This window comes from Channa argus, chromosome 11, assembly GCF_033026475.1.
Source record: "Channa argus isolate prfri chromosome 11, Channa argus male v1.0, whole genome shotgun sequence".
NCBI lineage: Eukaryota > Metazoa > Chordata > Actinopteri > Anabantiformes > Channidae > Channa > Channa argus.
Window position 1 is genome coordinate 16,407,918 of NC_090207.1, and position 13,568 is coordinate 16,421,485.

The 13,568-nt window shown below is 37.5% G+C and overlaps 1 protein-coding gene across 1 annotated transcript; it reads left to right on the top strand.

Annotated features, from left to right (window-relative positions):
* Positions 1-315: 315 nt before the first annotated feature.
* Positions 316-6,592, top strand: aqp3a (aquaporin 3a). Its single transcript, XM_067520124.1, has 6 exons — positions 316-500; positions 4,469-4,595; positions 4,714-4,851; positions 4,973-5,088; positions 5,337-5,554; positions 5,656-6,592. Exons 1-6 carry the CDS (start codon positions 393-395, stop codon positions 5,852-5,854), a joined length of 906 nt encoding a protein of 301 aa, XP_067376225.1. The 5' UTR covers positions 316-392; the 3' UTR covers positions 5,855-6,592.
* The last annotated feature ends 6,976 nt before the right edge of the window (positions 6,593-13,568 follow it).

The following is a 13,568-nucleotide window of genomic DNA, read 5'->3' on the forward strand; positions in this document are numbered from 1 at the left end:
TTAGGATTGCACCATATAAGATACACAATAATTTAAAAACATAAATAAAGCTGAGAGTGACAGGTAAATCTCAACATGGCTTCTGGTGAAGATCAGCTTAGGTAACACCTAACACAGGTTAACACTGTATATCAGGAACTACCGTAGTACGGTATGTATCTCTGTGTGTGATTGTGGATGTGGAAGAGAGAGAGGGGACCAATGAGAAAACATGAGCATGAATCACACAGTGACAAGCAGGGAGGTGCGGTACAGAAGGTGGGGCCAAGCTCAGGCTTGCCCAGACCCATCTGGGCTCTATAAGAGAAGTCACGTCCTCTTGGCTTCAAAGCCACTGAGGAAAACCTATCTAGCTACTGTGTGTACTCACAATCCCATCAGCATCTAGCAACATGGGGAGACAGAAGATGTACTTGGAGAAAATGGCCCAGGCCTTGCACCTCCGTAACAAGCTGCTTCGGCAGTCCCTGGCAGAGTGTCTAGGCACCCTCATCCTTGTGGTAAGTGGAACCATGGAACTTACATCACATCTTCTCTCATGCTGACAGGTGTTTGTAAATACGCTGCCAAGCCAGATGATAAAAGTAGCATTTGTGCTTCCTCAGAACTGTAATGTGCAAACACATACCATTTATATTTTCATCATTTTTATATGTGTATAACCATGTTTGAAGAATGATAGATGGTCAAACAGAAATGGCACTCATTTCAAGTTATAAACAACAATGCTTCAAAGACAGAGCATTTAAATGGCCAGTCAGTGTGTTTATGTAGAATTACTTACATTGGCTAAAAGAGAAAAACAGGTAAGTAAAAGGTTGGTCGTTACTGGAGAAACAGAATATTGTATCTCACAAAAATATTTGCTTCGACTTAAGATTCAGGATTTGGGAGCAAAACGTTTATGGCACAGTTTAATGACATTATTGGTGTGTGTTTGGGAAAAGATCATGGATGTTACTGTAAATGAAAACAACTCATGATAACAGGTATTGAACTGTATATTGCACTTTTAAACATAAGTAAGTCAGCCATCTTTAACACAGAGTGATGCATTCCAGGAGGCAAAGAGGAAATTTGACTGAATAGTAGCTTGTCATCCAGCTTTGCTACAGTCCTAAAAGCTGTTTTGGGTTAAAATGGACTTCAGAGCTTGGAGGTAGTGCATGCACATCCCCCCCAAAAATTTGATCTCAGGTGCAGAGGCAAAAAAGTAACATCCAAAAAAGAGAGATGCCCGTACAATGATATCTTTCTAAGACTCCCATGGATCTAGCAAAATAGGAATCACTGTTTTATAAGAAGCATCTTTTGTCTTACCCCTGTTTTGGTAAAAAGTTAATACCATAAATTCTAGTACAACAACCAGCTTAGCAGGTGATCCAAATGCTCCTGTAATGGTTTAAATATCTCTGTGTTGGGTTTAGTGACTCATTTACAAGCAAACACTCATTTATCAAGGCGCAGGCGTATGCTACCTGTACCTGAACTTTAAGTTAAAATTCTAAATAATTTTATATAATATAAAATATAATTCTTAAAAATAAAATAATTATTCATTTAGTTATCTCAAATGAAAAAATGTGTGAGCTCATTGCTCATTGCTTTATAAATATGAAAGTAAACACAATAATGAGGGGGAAATCAACAACGTCAGACCATACGTTTAACAATAAAAACTTAATTACTCCTCTGAACATGTTTCAGCATGTATCAAACAGAAAGGTGTGGTGCAGTTATTTAACACGCAACACATGTCGATAGCAGCACTGGGAGGGTCAATGGCAGAACAAAAGGTATCACATCATGCATGACATAGTCTTACTTCCCCTTATCTGATATTACAGAAGTCTCTTTGTGTCCCTGCCATTATTTCTGTATGTGCTATCTTTTTTCCTCAGATTTAACCCAGTAAATACATTTTGGTAGTAGTAACAAACCAAACAAAGTAAACTGCATATTAACAGTCATTTGCAAACATAATGTGTATGGGTGAGTACCTCACTGTATGTGTTGACTTTCACATTCTTGGTATGACTTCACTAACTTAAGGCACTTTGCAAAGTATATTAAACATGACATTTGTAAACATGTGGCACTCAACTGTCTGTTGGTCAGACCGAGACAGAAAAATGTATAGCATCATGTCACTCGCACATCTTATGGGCCTTTGAAATGTTTTTGACATTTATCTATAGGCAGGTGGTTTTTTTTGTGGCTCCTCATTGCACTCTCAAAATGTGTATTTCATTTTCCACTTCAAACCTGGGGAGGGAGTGGGATTCTGGAGCCTTTCATCTTGATTTGAAAAAATGACACAGGTAGTGATTTAGAGACTGGTGCAGGCCAGCAAATGTTTTGCCTCCAGCTCCTTAACAGCTTCCAAATGTGTGTTCGAGCAGACTGACTGCTTAAAAGTTTTTAAATTAGCTCCCAAACCATCTCATCAGACCACAGACTTGTTCACAAACTCATTTAATTTGTTCACATGCTCGTAAGCATACTCCACGTAACTGCCCCTGGAGATCTACTGACTTAAGTATTAGGTCTCTTTTACATGGTGGAGGCTCACTGATGTTCTGAGGGTGTATGGCTCTATCAGCCACTGAAGCATACGATAAAAAGGAGGGAAGAATAAATGAAGCCCAAGGGCAGATGGTTTTAAAACAAAGCCTTCTACCATCAGTCAATTCAGGAATATTATAAAAAGAATACAGTGAATGTTTTACCATAGATTCCCAGCCTCCTGACGTAAATATCATTGGAAACCTGTGGATATATATTTGAGGAAGGCTGTACTTGACAGACAACCAAGCAATCTGGTAGACTTCGAACAATTATGCAATGAAGAAGAGTGTGAAATGACACCTGAAATTAGACAAGGTGAGAAAGAGTTTGGTGGAGGTTATAAAGGCAAATTGAGGACATGCAAAGTATTTGAGAACATTTTATACAGGAGGATGCAAACTTTGGCAACGATATAATCAATGATAACATTTTGATTACATTTACATTTACATTAAGTCATTTGGCAGATGGTTTTATCCAAAGCAACATACAAGTGAGGTACAAGGCGAACAAAAATCTACGTTAAGGAGAAAACATCCAAGCAAAGTCCCATCAGAAGAATTTTTTACATTCCATGAGAGGCAAGAGCAAGAAAAAGCAGAAAGGAAGTATTTTACTAACACTTTCTTTTTGTACACTCCTTGACCAATTTGTCACTTCTGATGATGGTATATCGTTTTTTACTAGCTAAATGTGCATTAAATATTATGTTGATGAAGAAAGGACTTTTACTCTTTTTAGCATTTCAACATATCAGGATGCAATGTTTTGCACTCAGCTGTAGCAAGTTGCTAGAACTCTTCAACAGAGGAAACACGTGATCAGTGGTGAATGTGACCACTTCAGAGTTAGAAATAATACTTACTGCTACCAGATTCACTTTTGGATTTAAATGAGGCCTTTCTGGTGGAATGTCATCTAAGTAAGGAATTCGGCACTTGCAGCTTATGACCCATCATTTGTAATCGGATCCCTTTTGTTTGGTAAAATGATGTAAAGTGAATCAAATCTGTTTCACACAAGCACATTGAGACGTTCAGCTACACTCCAAACACAAAACAGCTAAGGACATTTTCAACATGAGGTTGATTTATGTAGTATTTTCCAGTAATGGCTGGTCTCATCAGGGGTGGAAAAGAGTTTAGACTGAGACCAGTGATGATGAACCCTCAGGCGCCAGTCCCTCTGAGTGTTCCCTCAAGCTAACCTCAACATCTGATACGTGTGGTCTCACTGAAAAGCCCCTCATCAGGGGACTTTTAGACAGCGGCCGCCTAAGCATGGACCACACATACTTCTTTGACCAAGCACATACAAAGAGGACACAGAGACACACACATATAATCACACAGTGGGGCACCTGCTTGGCCCCACTGAAACATATTGTGCGATTCCTTCTCATTAGATAGAATCTGTCACTTTATCCGAAGAAAAGAAACATTTTCCCCCCTTTTCACCATTCAAAGTGGACACTGAAATGTAGCTGTTTTTTTTCCTCTTCCTGGATAACGCTGTGCAGTAGTAGTAACAGCTCTCTCCAGTTCTGAGTTTTTTCATGGGTCTTTGTTGTAGTGGTTTCACAGATAAGGATCACATTGCCTCATTTACCTCATGACATGACGTTGATTAGCTGACAAAGCACTAAATGTAGAGTTTGGCATGGCAAACTTTGTACTAGAACATTGAAAAGTATAGATTTTTTAAAGAAGACGGAAACCAAACCACTTTGAAATGAAAGTATTAGGTCCAAGTAAAACGTGTGTGATCTCTGTAAATCTCATACACAGCAGGCATGGTTGTAATTAGATGGCTTTGTCTACAACAGAAACAATTGATAAACTGACATGTAGAGAAAGTTATTGCAAACTCGTCTAAACTTGCCTTTTATTTCTTTTCCCAGATGTTTGGTTGTGGAGCTGTGGCCCAACATGTTTTGAGTGGTGGTTCCCATGCTATTTTCCTCACTGTCAACTTTGCCTTTGGCTTTGGTGCCACCTTAGGCATCCTGGTGTGTGGCCAGGTATCAGGTAACCAAACCATTGTCTTGTTTTTAAAATATTTAGACTATAGTCGGGTACATTCATTGAACTGTATGTTAAGGGTCTATAATATGTACTGACACACTGTCAACATGTACATTTGCAGGTGGTCATCTGAACCCTGCCGTGACCTTTGCACTGTGTCTGCTTGGAAGGGAGCGCTGGAGAAAATTCCCTATGTACTTTCTCTTTCAGACAATCGGTGCTTTTTTCGGCGCTAGCATAATTTATGCCATGTACTATGGTAAGGGATATGATGCGAAGTAAAATTTAAGAAATTATCTTATTAAAACCATCAATGAATAATTTTATGTTGTAGTTTTCATAATATCTGACTGCGCCATTTGTTGTTTCTATCTCTTTAGATGCCCTGTCAGACAAACCTGATAGTTTCAACATGAGTTCATCTGCTAACACAGCTGGCATCTTTGCTACCTACCCAGCAGATCATCTCACCCTTTTCAATGGCTTCTTTGATCAGGTATTCTTTGCAAATGTGAACACATCTATCATACGCTACATTTTAATTATGGAGTAGATAGTGGTAGAGCATTGGGTTGGGATGCAGAAGGCAGTGGGTTCAAATCCCACCCCACCAGGTGTGGCCCTGAGCCTGGATAAAAACGGAAGGGTTGTGGCAGGAAGTGCATGTGGTGTAAAAACAAATGCCAAATCAATGTGCAGATTAGGGGTTGACCCTAATTAAAAACTCGTTCTTACGTTCTCCAGCTAATCGGCACAGCAGCACTGATAGTTTGTATTCTGGCTATTGTGGATCCATACAACAACCCCATTCCCCAAGGGCTGGAGGCCTTCACTGTGGGATTTGTGGTTCTGGTCATTGGATTATCTATGGGCTTTAACTCAGGCTATGCTGTCAATCCTGCCAGAGACTTTGGACCACGTCTTTTCACATCTATTGCTGGGTGGGGTGGTGAAGTTTTTACGTAAGTATACAAAGCTGAAGCATTTTTCACATTCAGTCCTAGCTGCATCAATGTAAACAGTTTATTAAAACATTCTCACCAAACGTTTTGTCACTTTCTAGGACTCGAAGTGGCTGGTTCCTGGTGCCTATTTGTGTCCCATTCCTTGGCACCATCGTCGGTGTGATAGTCTACCAGTTCATGGTTGGATTCCACGTGGAGGTAGAAGCAAAAATGAGGAAGAACAGTGAGCAGGAGAATGTCCGACTCACTAATGTCAACACCAACAACTCCAAAGAGGGTACCAAAGAAGTGCACTGAGTGTGTGAGAGATATCGGGCCACTCACTCTAAAAGATGCATATTCAGAAAATACTGACACACACTAGCATTTTTCATTCCAGCCACAAGTTTTTTTTCCAAACCTACTTCACAGCTGTTGGGATATTTCCCAAAATAGCTTGTTTGTGAAAAGCAGGCCACTCTCTTTACATGATTGTGAAGTTGCAATAACCTGTAGAGGAATGATTTGTGTATGAATGGAAAAGACAGAAAATTCACAAATACAGAATTACAATTATTTCAGAAATTAATATCTGGATCTTATTGTGTAACACTTCAGTCTCAACAGTATTGTGTGCTTTGTACCAATGTATTTTCATTTAAGGTTTTTAAATATCTTTACATACTTCGATAGAGTAGGTATTAAGCAAAATGTATAGAAATATATGTGTCTTTCCCTACCAGTTTTAGCACATTTTGTCAGTCCAGAGCCATTCACTGGTAACATCTGAATTCAGGGAAGTTGTCGAGTATTTTGGTAAATGAAAATTTCAACCTAAATATTCAAATATGTGTCAATGAATACCTGCTTAAGAAAACTATTGTACAGTAGCCCAATAGAGATTATTCTATCGGACTAAATCAGACTTATGCCTGTTGATGTGTTTGTCTTTTGTGTATGGTTTCATGGTCGGGTGCTATACTGGACTCTGAGCACACATTTTGTATGTGGGAAAATGCTTTTGTATTAATACAATAAAGTTTGTTTTTTTATTGCTTTTGTTGTTGTTGCTGCTGTTGTACAACTTGTGTACTTTCACGCTCTTGTTACTGTTGCTTCAATCAGAAAAAATAATCTATTAGATTATATCCTGAAGTTTCCAATTTCATTAACATTTCAAGATTTACCTGTCTCGTGGGTTGATGAAAACAATGCTATAAATTGGCAACACAAATAAGAATCACTACACTACTAGACGGTTGATATTCAACTTACAGTAGATTTGCCAGCTGACCGAAACCGAAGACTAGCGTGAGACAGGTGTTGTTTACAGACAAAGCATTTGTGGTAGGACAGTTCTGCACCATCATTATGCAGTGTTTTACACTGCTATTTTAAGGCTACGCTTACTTCCAAGTAAACCTCAGTATCCACAGACCAGAGCCAGGCCTCACTTCTTCAGTACATAAATCAAATCAAATACAAATCTGCCTTGGTCCTCCAGATGTTCCCTTTTAAAAAAGCTCGTGCCTACTTGCCATTTATCAACAAAACACAGTATCATGTCTTGTTTGCTCTTCCATGGGCTTAATGCACCCAGTATTTGTTTAACTTTTAAACAAATTATTTACCAAGTATCACACAAAGGGTAAATCTGTTTTTGTAGTGTCTGGATTCTCACAAGCTAATATGAGTCAGTGTCTTTGTACAGTTAATCTAAACAGGTTTTAGCAAGTCATCCTATATAAAAGAGATTATCAGGTAGAATATCTGCCCACACAGAAACACACTTAATGATCAGAGAGCAAAATATCCACACACACAGTCCCAACCACAACATTACCACAAACAGAGACAAAATTGTATGTTGTTATTTTTAAAAACAAAATAATTATGAAAATATAAAAGCATCCTACATGCTGATTTTCCTCATGAAGTTGATATTAGAAAGGCAGTACATTGACATCATAGACAAGTATTAGATCAATATGAGGGAGTGAATATGCAACATAGATTTGCCAGGTGACCAAAGTCAACTCCAGACTAAAATGTTAACGACACTTTGTCGTTTGTTAACCTTTGACATTTTGGGAAATACTCTTTATCAATTAATAACTTTTTTCTGGATGCTGGCAGGTGTATTTTTGAAATCTGAACAAAGTATGAAACAATTACTCTCCCATTGTCCCGTTTAGCTAATCAAAGTAAGATTATCTACACTTTATTCAAGGTACAAAGGTACTACACTAAGAAAACAATGTATTTTTAACAATACTGCTTATGGTAATTAAGGTAAAACAATTAGAGTAATTAATTAAAAAAATAAGGGTCAAAGACCACTGTTGATTAGTCAATAATGATAAATCAATGTTTACAGCTCATAATATTTGTACAATAAAGATATCATATTTTTATATTAAAACCACGATATGGTGTTAATGATGAGACTAATAAGCATGGGTAAGCAATTAGAGAACCAAAGATAGATTACTGTCATTCGGTGGAGTGTGCTGGAGAATCTTTGAACACGTCAGCAGCTACACTAATAAAAACAGTTCTTCACAACAGGCAATGTAGTAAACATTTGATGCCTCTGCAAGGTTACTGCAGTAAACTGAAAGAAAATATAATAAAAAAATTCTAGATATGCTTTGAAATCTTGTCAGTAGTAATGTAAAATATACACAAAATGCAATTAATGGACTAAAAAACCCCAAACCACCAGTGAAATGTTATAAAACCTGATACAATCACTCACCAACGTTAAGACATGTGTTTTCTATCTTGAGCCTCCTTGCTGGGCACACTTCACCGCCCGAGGCTCCAGTGGAATTCTACTATTAGATCAGCTTTGATGTATTAAGGCTCTGTAAGATATTGTTTCGGTAAGATCTGACCCTTGAATAATGTTTTTGGGATTCACTTGGCTCCAAATGTTGTAATATATGGAACATCTATGCAACCTTATACTGACTGCTCCAACTGCTAAAATAAGATACTTTATAGTATTGATCGTTATCATGTACACTTAATTCACAGATTAGTTAAGCTATATAGATAACAGAAATCTGGGAATCATTCTGTATGTGGATGAAAAAGAAAACATTCAAACAATTAAAACTAGCCACAAAATACCCAAAAGACAATTCTGATTTGAATTGCGCATATTTTGACGTCTTCTCAACAGGAAAACAAAGAGGTTTCTATTTATCAAATAGGGAAGGCACATTACAGCTTGTGGCAGAGGCATGCCCAGGATCTTCTCAAAGCAGAATGCTTTTACATAACACTTCAACATAGCATCTCACACACCAGGTTTATTCTTTTTTACAAGCTTTAGTATTGAATATACCTGTAAAATCTCTATTATACCCTCTAAGCTGGGTTGCTCATGCCAGAGCATGAGGCTCATCCCAAGCATTGCACCTGGCTAGATTTCAGCACTCTAGAACATACTTTGACGGGAAAAACATGGTGATGGATGCATGGAAAGAGGAAGGGAGGGGGGAGGAAAGGAAAGAAAGACAAAAAGACAGAAAGAAAAAGCAGAAGGTACTTTCTTTCACATTGTTTTTTACAGGACATTAAAATGTATCTCTCAGTTATATGAAGTCTAGGATGTAATGGCTTGTTGAGTGCATAGTTTAAAATATCAGAGGGAAGAGTCAGTAACATGTAAAGGCTTTGTCTAAAAACAGCATTGTTTTGAACCCACAATGAATGACAGCTAAATGACAGCTACATAAAATTAATTTCAGCACTTGAGGAGGAACTTTATGGTTCCTGTCTGTTTAGAAGGGTTCCTGGAAAATAGGCAGATAGGCTTGACGGCCAAATTTTCAATAGCAAGCCTAAACCTGCAGGGAACTGAAACTACCAATACTTACCACAAACATCATTAACAAAAAAATAAATAAATACAAATACAGGCACACATGCATAAACACACACACACACAAAAATATTATAGTTGTGATCTATTATAGTTGTGAAATGTTTAAATAAATGCAACTTTCAGCATTTTTTGTATAAAGAAACCTAATAGAAGTAGTTATTTCAATTAATAGTTGTCCCACAAGTTCTTTACTATAAAAGGTGTTTGACATGTTAAAGCAAAGCAAAGAAGTGCTACAGGCATGGCTACTGTAATAAGTCTCCCAAAATCTCTGTTTCAGGTTTGGTAAGTTTATTATCAACTGAGCCTTCATGGTTACACACACAAAAGCTTCGTCTTCTTATCCATGCAAGACATCAAGATAAGCAGAAATGTTACTTTATTATAACACCCACAATGGTGTTTATTTTTAAAATACATTTAATTTCCTTTAGTCTGTGAACATATATCAATGGTATCGATGGGAATTGATTTAAGAAAAACAGCAAACACGTGAATGAGAGGATAATGTGGTTTTTCTCTGGAATTTGGAATTATGTCGACGGGTGACCATTGTTGTATTATTGAGAGGGAAATACAGGATACTCATAAATCTAGGATCCTCAGAACACATCTGGTTATTGTTGCTTCGGCTTTTTGCTTGTCTCCTTCTCCATTTCATACAAGGCTTCATATGATAACTAACTCATGTGGTATAGCTGTGATACTTAGGGCTCAGCAGGAAATTGCTTTGGTTACCTTTACAGTCCTTGAGGTCTCTGAGTAACTAATGATCTCCCAACCAATACAATGGAAAGTCGCCATCTCTCTCAGGTATGACAATTTGTCAAACCAAGAGACAACATAGATATTTTGGTTCAACAACTTGTCTTTAACAACCATTCGCTTCCATTCGAGAAGATCAACAACCTGTACATGTAGTTTAAGCCTAGCTTATATTTGTTTTATTTTATTTTATTTTTTTAATGCTGCATTTTTTATTTTATCCACCATCAGTGTTCTGATGGTGGACCCTATTTTTCACGTTTGATTTCATGGTGAGCTTATTTTTTAACAAGTGGACAGTGGTGTTACTGTATATTCTATTCAGAGCATTGCTCATTTGATTAATGTTGAATGAAACACTAACAAGCACAATCATCTCTTAAACAGAGTAGTTTGCATCCACTTTAAGGAGGCTGTGAAACCAAATAAACACGATCTGTCGGATATTGATATCTCACAAACAACTCTTATATATACACAGGTCACTCCCATTTTCCTCTGCCTAACCTCCAAAAAAACACACCTGTGTGCATGTAGTGCACCTTTCAGTGTTTGAAAAGTGACGCATTTTGACTCCAGCAAACCGGAGTTTAAAGGTTACAAAGTTGACTTTTGAGCTGTTTGAGGGTGTTCACATGGTCCACACTGGATTGCACTGCACATTGCTTTGCAGGAGGGGGAAAAAAAAATCACAGGGTTATGTTTCTACACTATTCACACCACATGTATGAAGACAGGCTGATTATAGATCATAGATCTGAAAGTCAGCATTTTCCCCTTAAATGCATTGTTTGTTTTTCCAAATCCATTGTGAAGGAGTACGGAGCCAAAACAAAAAATAACTTTCAGCATATGTACAGCATTGCTGTCTACATATATTTACAATATAATATAGTAATATGTCAGAAATCTAGCTTCATAATGATTTACCATAGATGATCAAGGTCAATAAAACACCAATATTAAACAATAGTGGAAGCTTAGGAATTACTTGGCTAAAAAAAGAGAAATCAAAATAAGACTCTTTGTTTCTTTACTGAGGAATGTGGATGGGGTTTGGAAGGGTGTGGGATGCCACGTCATTTTGAGGGTGATGTGCTGTGCTCTTTCATTAGTGTAAACAAAACCAGCAGGGGAGACAGAGTGTCCTAGCTTTGGTGTTGCTTTCTCTAAACCTTTAAACGTAAATAACAGAGACAAACGTGCTAAAAGTTTTACATGTAAAATTTTCCTTCTGGCAGTGCTTTGTCCAAACAAAGATTTTCTCTTCAATTATTATTAATTATTTCCGGTTATAAGGACACTCCGCCTACTGGAAAGTTTCTTAGCCACAGGGAAATGTCATGTTCATGAAACATTCAACTTATCTGTCATTGCTGAATCCCTACACACTCATTCAATAAATACAAATAGACTGACCATGGAAGCTGGTTGATGTACAATAAATGCTGAAAAAACAACATGTTTCATCCCATACACATCCAATTGTATTAGCTTTATTGGTTATTAATTTATTAGTCAATCTTTTAATTACAAAAAATGTACCACTACCTAGTGGTTTATCAGGCCACCACATATGAAACTGATACAGCAATTGACAAAACCAGTGAACCTGCAACTGTAGCTTTTAGAATACACTCAGGTTAATTGACAACTCAGCAAACTCATCTGCTGATGATGATATTAGTAAATCTGATTACAAATATAAATTAAAAATGTCAGCCAAGAAATGTGCATTACAAATTGAATAATATATTTATCTGTAACGTTAACATTAATTTTGTAACTAGGTTGGGATTTTTTTTAGAAAACATCTTATACAGCACATGAGTATAAGCCAAATAATACTGACTTGTTATAAAAAACATCTTTTATTAAACAATGTTTCTTGCAACACAAAGTCCTTAAGATTACCTAACTTTCATATGTTATCAATGTCTGTCATCAAACTGGGACAACATTATTAGCTCTTCATATAGCTTAGAGGTTTGACAATTAGATTGTTTTATTTTTTTTTTCTACCTTCAACTTATCCCGTGAGTTCAGGGTCACCACAGCAGATCATTGTCTGCATTTTGATTTGGCACAGTTTTTACAGTTTTTACGCCGGTTGCCCTTCGTGACGCAACCATCCCCAATTTCAACCGGGCTTGGACCGGCACTGCACAGCTGGGGATGGGAATGGGCTGCTGGGGGGATTCAGTGTTTTGCCCAGAGACACTTTGAAATACTGGGGATCGAACCACTGACCCTGTGGTCTGTGGAAGACTGCCTACCAGCTGAGCTACCCATTGACAGACAATTAGATTAGTTGTCTAATTTATCCAACTTAATGCCTTAGCTACTTGTTGCTTTGTTTAGCCCTTAAATTATAATTATGTTAAGCCTACCAACAATGTCTGAATGCTCAAACAATCATTCACAATCCTTTCATCCAACAAGTAATCCCTAAAATCTCCAACACCAAAAAGCCGTACTCAGTATCTTTGAAAACGCAAAGACCATACTTAACTTTTTCTATTTTGGCAGCTTTACAACAGCTTTTATCTTCCTTTGGCAGCTAAGCCTCACAGAAATGGTCTGGTACTCATCCATGAACTTTCCATTTTATGAAAGTCAAGTATACACCCTCCATAGTTTGCCTGGTATTATTTTGATGCCAACAGTCTGAAACAGAAACCTTCACCTCATTTGACCTTTTGTTTTTTAGAACTGTTCTCTTCAGAGTACTCAGAAAATAACATGCACAACCTTACATAAGACATCATGCGTACTTGCACAAACGTGTCCAAGCCTACATAACCACCTTCAGGCCTCATACAATGGAGTAAAAGTGCCATCCTTCCACTCAATCAGTATTTCTCCTCGTTGTAAAGAGGGAGAGGAGTGTGGGAGGCGCATGGCGTACTTTGTCAGTAGGGCTCTTTCACTGGGGACTGGGGACCCGGGAACATTCATCTCTGCCCTCGGGGTGTAGGACTTCAAAACACATACCACCTTGTTCTTTCTGGCACAGCAAGACAGAAACAGACAGAATCTGGGTGCAGGTATTTGCTCATTTTGCTTTGTACCAAAACTCTTTGAAATCAACTGTCCAACATGTTTTTTCTACATAAAACTTTTGTCCAACGATTTTTTCTTAATACGGTCAAAGTTTTTTCCCCCTTTTTTAAATATTTGCAATTGGTGCAGTTATTAGATTGATTAAACCAGTTATAGGAAAAAAAAATCAATATAAATACAAATTTCTACTTTGTGGTGTGTGTGTATGTGCGTGTGTGTGTTTACACACTCACCTATTGGAGTAAACATTGAGGATAAGAATCACAGTTCCCAGGACCAGAGCCAAAGAGCTTAGTAGTAGCATGGTTA

Coding starts and splice junctions, on each gene's coding strand:
- aqp3a (XM_067520124.1), top strand. CDS start 393: ATGGGGAGACAGAAGATGTACTTGGAGAAAATGGCCCAGGCCTTGCAC. Junction 501..4,468: donor TAGGCACCCTCATCCTTGTG/GTAAGTGGAACC, acceptor TTCTTTTCCCAG/ATGTTTGGTTGTGGAGCTGT. Junction 4,852..4,972: donor AATTTATGCCATGTACTATG/GTAAGGGATATG, acceptor CTATCTCTTTAG/ATGCCCTGTCAGACAAACCT.